At 43.1% G+C, this 13,258-nt stretch overlaps 1 protein-coding gene across 4 annotated transcripts in view; it reads left to right on the forward strand.

The window, feature by feature from the left end:
• LIMS1 (LIM zinc finger domain containing 1) overlaps positions 1-13,258 on the forward strand; it is a gene marked incomplete at both ends in the record, with an annotated part of 79,917 nt that overhangs the window by 48,263 nt on the left and 18,396 nt on the right. For all 4 annotated transcript variants that reach the window (XM_080363823.1, XM_080363824.1, XM_080363822.1 and 1 more), the window contains one exon: positions 12,292-12,451. In XM_080363823.1, the coding sequence (XP_080219949.1) occupies positions 12,296-12,451 (156 nt within the window). Of the gene's footprint in view, positions 1-12,291; positions 12,452-13,258 lie in introns of those variants that run through there.

Raw genomic sequence — 13,258 nt, forward strand, 5'->3', positions numbered from 1 at the left:
GTAAGTTCATATGCGTTCAAATGCAATTAAAAATGTAAACAACTTTTGAAGAGGTTAGTCTCCGGTTTTTACCAAACAGTAAATTGCAGCACTTGCAACAAATAACCATCAGCAAGCTTCAGTCTGTGGCTGTCAGTTAGTCCGATAGTTCACTGCTCTGTTCTCTTATGCAGAAATCACCATAGACATTTTCCACATTAATGGCTTTAAAGATCTGCCTTTCTTTTGCTCTCTGCTGCTGAAGCTGGTGGGCACATCTGCATGAGTAGGTGCAGGCAATCTTCTGCTGGGTCCCTCCAGGCTCCCACCTGCCTCTGCACACAGACTCCAGGCTGGAAGGCATGTGGATGTGCCCCAAAATTTCATGCACAAAGGCTCCCTCAAAGGTGAAATAGGAGACACAAGCACATTCTTATGTCCCGCTGAGCCTTGTGGGGAGAGGCTCTGCACAACAAAGCTCGTAGGTGAGTATAAAAGGAAACTAATGAATAAAATCCCTCAAACATTGGCAATGCGGTAGGCCTGAACGCCTCTCTTTATGAGATACAGCAATTGGGAGTTGTGCGAGGTCACAGATCTGCTCAGCCTGCCATCAAAAACCCACGTGTAACAGCCAGCCAAGGTGTGCAGCTGTATCCAGCTGCACGTCCCCCCTGAAGATCTCCTGCTCTACCTATTGGGGAGAGAAGATGATGCTGATCAGGGGCTGCCTGGGGAACCAGGGACCCTGCTGAACTTTCAGAGGGCAGGGAAAGGAAGAAAGAAAAGACCTGTCTACACCTGGAAGCATTCTTAAATTTGTTTTCCACTGGTAATGTTTCTTAACAGCATTACAAATGTTAATATTTATATAGCTGCTTTCTGTAAGTATAGGTTTCACTTGCTAATGGTGCCAGTGCCAGCAGGTAAAGCAGTAATTATTCAATACATTGGTAAAAAGGACACTAATTTATTAAACCAGGAGGAGCTTGAAAATAAATGTTAAGCCACAAAAAATTACACTTCTTCATTTGTTGTGGTTAGAAAATGTGCTGGAATAGTAGAGAGCTGGGACCTAGAAATACTCATTTGAATCAAATATTTGGGAACTCTTGATTAAAAAACACTTTGGCTCATTGTCTAGCTGCTGTAATTGAAGAAGGATTTCTCCATGTAAATGTAACACTGAATTAGTATTATTAATTATAGTAACTTGGAGCCAGGAAAAATATGCTTCATGGTTATATTTTAATATTGTGATACTTAGAATTTGCTTTGAGCCTTAGTTTGAGGTATCCAAATGACTAGAGGCTTTACTTTTCATTTGTGCTGTACTTTTCGTTGCTCTAGGGGTTAAAATAACTTAGGAGGAACACACCCTTTTTTCCTTACCTCCTCTCTCACCCCCTGTCTCCTGCATTGCATAACAACTCCTAAGTGATTTTCTTTGACATGCTCACCCTGACCGTCACCTCACCTGACTGCAAATGACCCGAGGTGGCTGCTTGTGTAACAGAAACCTGAGCAATTACTGCTGTTCCTGTTACACTTGCCTCATTGTAATAATCTCTGATTTCAGTAAATTGTTTAGCTTCAATGATTACAGCAATAAGGATTGCTTTGTCTTACAGAATAAGCTGGCTAAGGATAAATTGTAGGGTTTTTTTCTTGTTTTCATGTGTTTTGATAACACCTAATCAGAGATGTTCTCTACAGAAAATGTACTGTGATTGCGCATTATTCTTCTTTATAATTAAGTTCTCCTTTGAATGCAACCTGTCACACTGAAGTGAATTTACACACAGCAATATTCTGCAGAGGAGAGAAAAACTGAATTATCCCAGTGTCACCACTTAATAAAAATTACCAGCTTGCAGGCACCAGGGAGAACAAACTTAAAGGCTGTAAGTTTGGGTTCCCTTCCTATTTATTTTGTTTTCCTGTGGTCTCTGAGGTGTTCTGGGAAACGTAAAGCTAACAGACATGGTGTTCTCGAGACGACCGTGAGCTTTTTACATGATGCTCTCCAGACATGGGAACAGCTCCAGCTTGCCAAGTATGTTGCCTCTGATAGTGACCAAAAGCTGATGCCTGGGGAGCTATGCAGAAGGAAAGAGCGGACCTTTTATGGGATTTCCCTTGGTAGTAATCCCAGCTCGCTCCCAGCTGTGGCTCAGGGACTTCCTACAGGATTTGTGACATTCAGTGTTTTTCCCTTTGGTTAACTCCTCTGGTCTCACCTCACACCCGGGAATCTCAGGGCATTTCCTAAAGATGAGTGACGCTCCGAGTTTTCACTTGTGTTATCAGATGCCATGATGCACATGGTTATGGGTTTATAATTTTTTTTGTTGTTTGCTTTGTCATAGGGGTTTTGGGCGTTGTTCAGTTTTCAGCTTTGTATCTGCCAGCTTTTAAGAGACTTCTGATTTTAAGTAGTTCCTGGTAGTATTCTGAAATGATGGTTTCATATATAATGCTCTGAATGGTGTTTTTGGATGACACTGCTCAGCTTCATGAGCAGATTTTAAGTCATCCTGTGACGCATCTTTATGTATCAACAAGATGAAGTTTCATAACCTTTTGGAGACTTTTGTCCAACAAGAGAGGTTTGGGTTATGACTTCGGTGACATATTTCCCTGTAGTTTTCTGCTTCTTCTATGTGCTCTAATGGCCATGACAGAGTGAGAAGAAAATTAACAGCTATTAGCCATTAACCTCAAAGGAAGTAACATATTGGCAGACACAGTTGGCACTACCTGGCAGCATTTTTCAGCTGTGCCTTTTTAAATGAAAGATTCAAAAGGTTCAAGCTGGTCCAGCAAGAAATGAACAGACAAGTGTGAAGTGGATGTGAAATAGCCTTTGTCTTTTCAAGCATGTTAAATCCATGCATGCCACTGTCTTCATAGATCATAATGTTCTTGATCCTGAATAGAGTCTGTCTTTTGAACTCTGTTTCTTTGCAGCTATTGGAAAAATGTTACCTGCTTAGGGTCATGACTCAAAACTGCCCTGGCTGGTCCCCTTCTTGTTCCGGTATGGAAAATCTGCATTGAAAGCTGTTTGTCTCCCTTGATGTTTGGCTTTTCAGTTATTGTTTTTACATTTCTCCTTGCTGGTTACAGAAACTGAAGCATAAGCTATATTTCTGATATATTAAAAAAGCTGTGTCATATATATTTATCATATATATTTAAAGGACACGGTAGCAGTGCCGCTTCAGGCCAGAATAGCTCCATGAGTTACCAGGTTGCAGGTCATGAATTTTGAAGTGTACAAGTAATTGCTTAGTTTTAAACTACATTCCTTTCTAAAGCTAATCTTCAGATTACACCTACATTCTCCATGGTATGTAGCAAAGGGCAAGGAGGTTTGGCACAAAATCCCGTTGTCTTCGCTTATTCCTTTGCTTCTGTTCTGCCAAGCAAATAACCTGCACTGCTCCTTCAGATAATCCCAGCAGAATACACTGTTGTGAGGGGTAACATCTACGTCTTCCCTCACAAGTCTTATGATATGTATATTACAACCATTCTTTTCTGCTTTGCTCATTCAGGATGTCAGTTGTTGGGGTGGAAACCCTTACTTTTAAAACCACCTTGCAATAGTTACTAAAGCCTTTGGTGTGGAAAATGTGTAGAAGCCTTGCTTTGCACTAACTGCTACTGAAATTCATTTGTGCTTACTTGACAGGTCTGCTACTAGTATTGAAGAGCTCATAAATATAAAATACAAGATGAAGACCTTCAGTTTGTATTACCTCAAATGTTAAGTTCACCATAATGAAGTATGAAAGCAATGCTATTTTGTATTAGCTTTATTTGTCAGTAACGTTACTCATGCTCGACTCTTAGGAACATAAATTGCTTCTGGTTATTCTCTTTCAGCTGCTGAATATTGGGGCCATTATTTAATTCTGCGATGTTAACTGCAGATGGCTCAGCTGTCTGCCATCCTCTGCTGGTTTTAAAGTTCAGTGATGCTGCAGTGAATGTGGAAAATAAAAAATGTGAAACCGAAACTGAGGATGACTAATAATTACAATTTAATCTGTGTGTGAGAGAAGAGCAACAGCTGAGGGGATGTTTTCTCTACCACATTCTACCTTCTGCCCAAAACAAATTAATTCAAGATATGAAAAACTTTGCACTTCCTCATATAAAATAGAAAAACAAACTTAACGAAGGTGAAGAATGGTTTGAGAGGCTATGTTGCTGGAGGTGTAAATTAATAGTAATGTTCGAGAGGAGACGTGGAAGTGCCATGCTGGTTAGTAAAGCTAAAGGTCCGTTCTCAGCGTAGTATCTCCAGCGGAGATGTTACTATAATAAGGATGTCGGTACGAGAAGGGAGGCTTGGTGTTGGAGTTATCTCTGCCCTACAAGGAATGGTGTGGATGTAATGGAAGTCTCCTGGTAGCCAGGGTGTTATGTTGAGTCATGGTATTAATTATAGCTACTGGATGAACTGCTTAGATCATGGTGTTCAGCTTGTTTAAACATCGGTTCGAGCTAGTATGGGCAGATGGTTAAGACAGAAGCACAGGCTGGCATTTGCCTTCTCACTAAGGATTTCGTGAAGGATTTTTGGTGAATTTCAGTGACAGATAACATGAGCTGAGTATTGGTGCTAGGAAACTATGACTCTGAAGAGAAACATGGTAGTGCATAATTTTAGAATTGTAGAATAATTTAGATTGGAAAAGATCCTTAAGATCATTGAGTCCAACTGTTAACCTACCACTGCCAGGTCCCACTAAACCATCTCCCTAAGCACCACATCTACGTGTCTTTCAAACACCTCCAGGGATGGTGACTCAACAACTTCCCTGGGCAGCCTGTTCCAATGACTGACAACCCTTTCTGTGATTCAGTTTTTCCTAATATCCAATCTAAACCTCTCCTGCTGCAATTTGAGGCTATTTCGTCTTGTTCTCTTGCTTGCTACTGGGGAGAAGAGACCAACCCCCTCCATGCTACAACCTCCTTTCAGGTGGTTGCAGAGAGCGATAAGGTCTCCCCTCAGCCTCCTTTTCTCCAGGCTAAACAGCCCCAGTTCCTTCAGCCGCTCCTCATCAGACTTGTGCTCCAGACCCCCCATCAGCTTCATTGCCCTTCTCTGAACTCGCTCCAGCACCTCACTGTCTTTCTTATGATGAGGGGCCCAAAACTGAACACAGGATTAGAGGTGGGACCTCACCAGCAACGAGTACAGGGGGACAATCATTGCCCCAGTCCTGCTGGCCACACTATTTCTAATACAAGCCAGGATGGGATTTTCCTGAAATGTCAGAAAATACAAAGGTCAACATCATACATTTTACATATTTGAACTTTAAATTTGTTTCTTAAGCAACAGATGAGGAACACGCATACACTTAGTTGTAATTTGCTAACAATTGCCTTTTGGTAATTTGGTAATGTTTGTAACCAGCAGGCAGAAAATACAACATTTTTTTAAAATATGACTTACAACAAGAACCTGCTATAGTTAAACATTGCTCTCCCTTTCTACAAATTCTGTCAGACTGATTTTTCACTGTGCTTGTATGGCTGATAAAATGTTGTGTGGGAAAGTGCTGCTTACCTGTTTATTCCAGTTATATTCATTTCCTTATGGAGAGATGGAATGTGAACCTTCTCTGTGGAGACCAAAGCATTTTTTGGACATGTTTATACTAGAATCAATTTATATTGAAGTATATGCAACAGCTAGAGTTGCCTTTTTGTTTGCCCTGTTTGAACTCCCACCACATAAGTTTATTCAAGCTTTTTGTGGCAAAGACTAAAGAATGAAACTTGTAGGAGCACTCAGAATTCACTTGATTTTTATTGCAGTGGTTTCAAGATGGTTTTCCATTCTTTTTAATAAGAAACAGAAGTTAGACCAGTGCTAGGCACATGTGAAAATCTTACCTGTAATGAGCATTTTTATGATGGAAAATATTTATACCTTCTTTTAAATTGCCTTAAGATATCAGTTTAACACAGAAAGTATTTTATTGCTTAAGAGATAAACAATTGCAGCAACCAGAACCCAAGAGTATTTTTAATTTCAATTAAAAAGATGCGAAAGGTCAATCATTGCTTTAAAAGGTTGGTGCAGAAATCAGTGCAGGGCACTGCAAGTCCACACAGATTTTGCAGCAAAACTTCTGTTCCAGTTTTTCTGTGTTTTGTGTGGAGGGCCATTGTGTAGCATCAGTTTTAATATAATTAAAATGAAATCAGCCTTACCTATGCAGGAAGGGGAGGGATGCACTGTGAATACTTATTCCCCCACTGCATAACCAGACAGGGCTCATGGCTTTCTGACAGCGCCGGTGACGCAGTGACATTTCATGGTGGCACGAGCAGGTTGCCAAGCAGCAGCTGCTTTTGCCAAGCACCTTTTTTGGAGCTGTGACTGCTCAGCACGTCTATTTGTGGCAGGGAGCAGAGCGCTCAGCAGGGCTGGCTGGCCACTGAACCTTCTCTGTAAGAGTCCCTGTCTGCCTCTGGCAGCCAGATTTGAAAGGTCTCCAGAGAATCACAGAATCATAGAATAGTTTGGGTTGGAAGAAACCTTCAAAGGCAATCTAGTTCAACCCCCCTGCAATGAGCAGGGACATCTGCAACTAGATCAGGTTGCTCAGACCCTCGTCCAGCCTGGTCTGGAACGTTTCCAGGGATGGAAAAGCAGCGTGTGAGTGGGGCAGCAATTGTCCGTCAGCGATGACAAAGCAGTGCGGCTATTTTTGCTGCTGTTTTCTGAAGCCTGTCTCTGTAGCCACGGTGGGACCCTTCCCTTCCCCTCTTCTGCTGTTTCCTTTAGCATCTTCCCCTCCATCAGCTTTGGCTTCTGATATATCATCAGTGTGCCAGGAAGAGCCTCTCTGCCTCCTTCCTTCCTACGTACCTTTTCCAACGAAATCCTGAATTTCTCACTTTTCTCGTCTCCTTATGACTGCTTCCTTAGCAGCAGGCTGGTAGGTTTTGTCCCAGATCCCAGGGAATGCCCTTGGGAAGCTGATACTGCAAATCAACAACCCCTCTACACACTTCTCGCTCCCCATGGATGGCTTCACCTCAGAGTAACATAGAATTCCCTAAGGAAAATGCTGTGTATTTTTAACAGCGTATTTCAGCTCTTGGCAGCACTCCTCCAGCAAAATGACAGAAAAGAGAAAGATGGCCAGCTGCTGTGGATTTGTGGACTACCAAACATTCACAGTAGAAACTATGTTTTGCTTCAGTAGCAGAAGAGCCCTTTTTAAACTCCCGGCGAGCTGCTTTTTTGCTTAATGGAAAACAAGTTGGGAGTAATTCCGCCAGCAGCAACAGGCCTTGAGAACCAGGAAGCTTCTACTTACTGTGCATATGGAGTCCCAGTACCATTTTAGGACTGCTTCTTGAAAAAAGCTCGGAAGATTAAAACAGACTTTTTGGATGGAAATCTTATTGCACTGACTTGCTATACTACTTGCTTTGCTACAGCCACGCAGAAGACTGTATAGTGGCAAGCTGAAGAAGCAAGGAAATATTTTCCTGTTGACCTCAGAAGACGCGAGGCAGCACAAGTGGCTTCCAGCCACCTTGGTAGTCCGTGGATTTCGCATTACTACAAGGACTAAAGTAGTCCACTGGGAGAAACAAACTCTTCAGGGCTACCTGAATCTCAGAAGCAGCAGCAGCCTCCTGGGAGAATCGCCTATGATCTGGTACAACATACAAGAAAAGGACCGAGGAGATGGTCAGTGATAACAGTAAGAGACAGACTGCCTTGCTGTTTCTTATCATAGTGGCTTAATGTACCTGCACTAATCCTGGACGAATCAGCATGGTTAGTCCATTGCAGTCACTCTCCCTGGAGATTTTCATACCCACAGAAGCTCAGCGTTTGACCTGTGCAGGAAACATTGGGAAGCAGCACGGAGACGAAGAGCCAGCATCACTACTCCTGCATCTCCATTGGCAAACAGCACTCATTTTCATCACTCCAGCGGATGCAGAAACCTTTTCTTCCAGTGCTGTTTCCTGCTACTAACCATGTTCTGGCAAGTTCATCATGGCCTAGGGCTACAGTCTGAGCATTACTTGATCTGGAGCTTGCTCCGTGACAGATAAAAATAGGGCTTGAGCCCCAGCCAAGCCATGTCAGTGGTAAGGGTGCAGCTTCTGTAGCCTGTTACAGCTTGTAACTGCTGGTAGCTCTGGTGCAAAATGCATAATCACACCTACAAATGAGTAGATGAGCAGGGTCATGCTGCCTGGGTCCCACCTACTGTGATGTCCTGTGGCTCAGGGGAATCTCCTGATGAAGGAAAGACGCCTGACCAAACCCATCCCAGAAATTTGGCAGCAGCAGCAGAGATGCAGTGCTGTGTTGGCCAGGATATGGGAAAGACGGCTACATGCGAGCCCAGGCCTGCATGGAGAGTGGCGTGTGGGCTGCTGTACACTTACTGAGCAAGCTGTCCTAGCTAGCGGTGAGAAGTATGACCCAAAACCATCATAAACCAGACCCTCTGAAGTACGTCCTAGGAAGTCAAAGGCATATTCAAAAGTAGTAGCCTTGACTGGACTTTCTGTCGTGTTGTCATCTTCTAGTCTTCATTTCTGCTCTTGTTCCCTCTCTTCTTGTTTGTCTCCTTCCTGTCCTCCTCTGCCTTTCCATGCCCCCTTGCAGATGAGCAGATTCTTCAGATGCCAAGGCACCGTATGTCATGAGCACCGAGTGGATGCGTTTCTGTGGTTCAATCGATTGCTGACAACGCTGAGTGAGTTCAACACAAGGGATAGTTACTCAGAGCAGCTTCTCCAAACGCTGCTTTGTCTGGAGTTGCGAGTGGCTGGAAGCCTAGTACCCCACGTCTGCTGCAAACTCTGTGCTTCAAGCAGGAAGAGCTTGCAGATGTGTAATTATTAGCTGCAGATCTGCAGCTAATCCACCCCGCCTTCCCTAGTAAGCAGGGCACAACAGGTTTTTAAAAATAAAACATTAAATAATTGCAACATTAGGAGGGCAATCTGTGGTGAAGGAATGATTAATTTTATTCTTTCTGCCTGATTTTGCTCTCTCAGTTCCCTAATATCCACAGTAAATTTCTTCAGTAAGTGTTCTTAAATTAGATAATTGTTTTAAATGCAGTACATCACTGGAAATCAAGCTTCATTTATCCTCCTTCATATATTGCCCATCGTAGTATACCTGGCAGTTCGGTGAATGGCCTGTGAAGCACAACAGAAACCAAACTATTCATCCATAACTGCCCCTTTTCTGAAATGCTGACAAGAATACACCTATAGATAAATTCAGCACATATGACTTAGAAGACACAAGTGGAATATGAAAGGCCATTTTTACAATGAAAAATAAACTGTAGCATGAAAGCAATATTTACCTAATGACAGAAGTCTTCGCACTTTCCACTGCTGTTTTGCCCATGATCAAATATTATTGGAATCCACCTCCACCCCCAGCAGAAGGAAGCTGAGGACAAGTTTGGTGGTGGTGGTGTTTGCTCAAGTAGGTGACCAGCACCCCAGCTCTCCTGGGCAGCTTCTGTCAGCAGCTGACAGCAAAGCCCCTCTCCAGCATCTGAGTGTGCACAAGGGCCTGGCAGGGGAATGTGCAGCTCCGCTGGCAGCCAGCGTCAGTAAATCACAGCGTGCTGGGCTCACCGCCCCGCCACCGAGCTTTTAACTTGAAGCTCTAGCAGGGCGCTGAGTAGCTCCGGCTGCATGACACAGAGCTGTGAAAGTAAATCACTTCGCTGGGAAGAAGGAGAAGGCCAGCAGATTGTTTTGCAGCCTGTGCCTACAGCTTCTTTGCAGTATAAGCATAGAATATATACACCTGGGAAAGCAATTAGAGAGAGATGAACTTTCAGCGCAGAGCTTACCCTTACCCCATCCCGGAGGATGAAGAGGTTGCACATAAGGTCGCTCCTGATGCCTACAACTCTGCAGGAAATGAAGACGAGAAACCGGTGTCAAAATTGCAACGTAGGCACAGTGACATAAAACTCTACAAAGAGTTTTGTGACTTTTATGCAAGATTGTAAGTTCATTCTGTTCGGCTTCGGGGTATAACTATGGTGACATTATTGGCGTATTGTATGTTTGTACTTTATTATCTGAGCTGCAGGCTGGCTGTGCAAGCCGTTCTCTAATGCAACCTTTGCCACGGTTCTGCTTGATACTTTGCCAGTTGTAATCATCAACTAAAATTTGAGCTGTTGCTTTAAACTTCATAATTAATTGCGTCAGAAATTTTTATCGGCAGTTGAAACAGGGTTGTGATTTGTCAAGTAGTCTCTCTGACTTTATGTTGTTTGCCTACTATTTTGGGCAGACCAATAAACTGCTTCACTAATGCAGAAGTATTATGTACATCTCTGTGTCTACATGTGCATTTCAAATCAAAGTGAAGTGCTTTTGCGCACTGAGAAGGAAAGCTTTATGCTTTCATTTGGTTTTGAACTTCGTTTCATATTTTGCTTGGAGTATAATTTGTGTCTGACAGCTCTTAACATTGAATAATTTTTTAAGTTTAACATCCTTAGTGCCTGAGAACTGCTGAGGTGATGATGAACATCCTAATTTCTGTTGTGATTATTCTTCATTTAGATTGATAAAGGGGACGGGTGAAGTGATGGAGGTTTTCCCCCACAGAAAGCTCACAGAATCCATGGAGAACATTGGCGAGCTTTATATTTAACCACAGTTCATACATATAATCACTATAGGCTTGTCTGTTATGTATGGGGTAGTATGGAATAGACCATTCTCCATCTGATATCCTTGTGAAATTTGCTCACTTGTTGTTTCACTGAGAGAGTGGTGAACATTTGGATAGCAGTTACTGTTTTCCTTTTCTGCAAAGATCTCTAGAGAGAGAGGAAAAAAAAAAGGCCAGCTAATAATAACTGGTCAGATGTGACCTTGCCTAGGGCTCTCCTGTGAGAACAGTGTAAGAAAAAGACAAAGCACATTCCTTTTTGAAACTTGTGCCAGGTGTCTGCTTGCTCCCTTGAATGCCATGCAAGGAATGAGTTCAGTTCCTATTGAACCTGGTGGGAGCCAAGAGGTCTCACCCCTTGGAGGGAAAGGCAGTGTGAAGGAGCACCTTGCAGAGGACTAAGGGCTCTGCATTTGCAGATACAGCATGATATCTATATCAAAATGTGTACATGCATGCACACGTTTAAAATGTCAGTTGTTTAATAAGCTTCCAGATAGATGTTTGAGTCAGTGGTTTTGTCAGCTGTAGTCAGATTGTAACAAAACTAGACCATTACCCTGTATTTGCTCTCTGCTATCAAATGGTATTGGGCAGAGAGGTGAATCTGAAAGGCATAGCTTTGAGAGTCTAGATATGAGTAAGAAAATGCTTGCAAAGGAAAAATCAAGTGAGCCTTTTTCTGGCCTTAATTAACTGAAACACAGCTGTACTGTCTGCAGCAGATGTGGACAAGATCCTAGTGAAGTAGCTAATTCCTCTGATATTTTGCAGCTACCCTGTTGTCATTTTATGGTCACGTGCCTTTGAGAAGCAACCAAGGTTGCAATTTGAGTGACCTGGCATGGGGTCACCAGCTTGTGTGGGTCACAGTGGGGCAGCCAGAGCATCCCAAACATCTCCCTTAGCCCCCCTGGACCAACAACAGCACGCTGTGAGCTGACCTCCCTAACAAACCAACCAAAAATCCCAGAGCTTCAAACTAAATTTGTAAAATGACTTCAAGCTATCTGAAGCTTTTAGAAGGAATAATTGTTTACATACTCTGGTTTTCAGTAATATCTGCCAGACTAGATACTGTACACATCTTCACATTGCTTATTTAGAACTTTTGAACTGGTGCTGCTATATGCATTTTAGAATTGGAAATTATTTTGGAATTATCATTTATGCTTTCCTATGTGTTGCCAGTCCTCAGTTATTGTTAACATTTTTACTTGTATGCTGTAATTCTAATCTATTTTGTCATTTTTAAAGTACTTCTTTGAATTGCCTGCCTTTTCTCATCATAAAAAGCCTTAAAATGTATCCTTAGTAATTGTGTCTCTGTTCGGGTTTCTTTGAATTAGTATTTGAGTGCATTGTGGGGATTTTGTTTCTAAAGAGTTTGGGAGCAGGGGGAAATGGCACTTTTATTTCTGAGGGGATGCCACAAGTCATTAAGTCCATTGAAAAACTTCTGGTGAGCAGCCTAGCTAGGCTGATGCAGCTGGCTTTGTGGAAAAAAAAAAGAGACCCACAAACAGTGTTGTTGCCTATTTGGGCTAATTTTGTTTCTGTTTCCTTTTTTTTTTTTTTAATGACAGCAACATGGCGAATGCACTTGCAAACGCCATCTGCGAGCGCTGCAGAGGTGGCTTTGCCCCTGCTGAGAAAATTGTCAACAGCAATGGTGAGCTGTACCACGAGCAGTGCTTCGTCTGCGCCCAGTGCTTCCAGCAGTTCCCCGAAGGGCTCTTCTACGAGGTGAGTCCCCATCTCACCCCTAGCCTCTGCCTTGTGCCTTCCTTCTCATACAAGAGGTAACTACAGGCAGGTCAATAGCTTAGGAAGTCCTGTGGAAAGACTGGGGCTCTGAAAGGATATGCCTAATAGAGGGAGAAAAAGCAGAAATGTTTCTGTACCAATTTGGAGGACATCATTGGTGAGGCCACACCTCGAATTCTGTGTTCAGTTTTGGGTCCCCCGCTACAAGAAAGACACTGAGGTGCTGGAGCGAGTTCAGAGACGGGCAATGAGGCTGGTGAGGGGTCTGCAGCACAAGTCTGATGAGGAGCGGCTGAGGGAACTGGGGCTGTTCAGCCTGGAGAAAAGGAGGCTGAGGGGAGACCTTATCGCTCTCTGCAACTACCTGAAAGGAGGGTGTAGCGTGGAGGGGCTTGGTCTCTTCTCCCCAGTAGCAAGCAGGAGAACAAGAAGAAACAGCCTCAAATTGTGCCAGGAGGGGTGGATATTAGGAAAAATTGAATCACAGAAAGGGTTGTCAAGCATTGGAACAGGCTGCCCAGGGAAGTGGTGGAGTCACCATTCCTGGAGGTGTTTAAAAGACACATAGATCTAGTTCTTAGGGACGTGGTTTAGTGCTAGAGTTAGGTTAATGGTTGTACTTGATGATCTTGAGGGTCTCTTCCAACCAAAATGATTCTTTGATTCTATAGCCTTATTTAAATGTGTAGGCTTATGTTATCAAAGGCGAGAAAAGAGCTGCTGGAGATGTCTCTCAGTGCAGACTTGTTCCCCTGAAGCCCATGAAGACAGCCTGGGTATCACACC

Source organism: Nesoenas mayeri (assembly GCF_963082525.1).
Source record: "Nesoenas mayeri genome assembly, chromosome: 1".
NCBI classification, from domain to species: Eukaryota; Metazoa; Chordata; class Aves; order Columbiformes; family Columbidae; genus Nesoenas; species Nesoenas mayeri.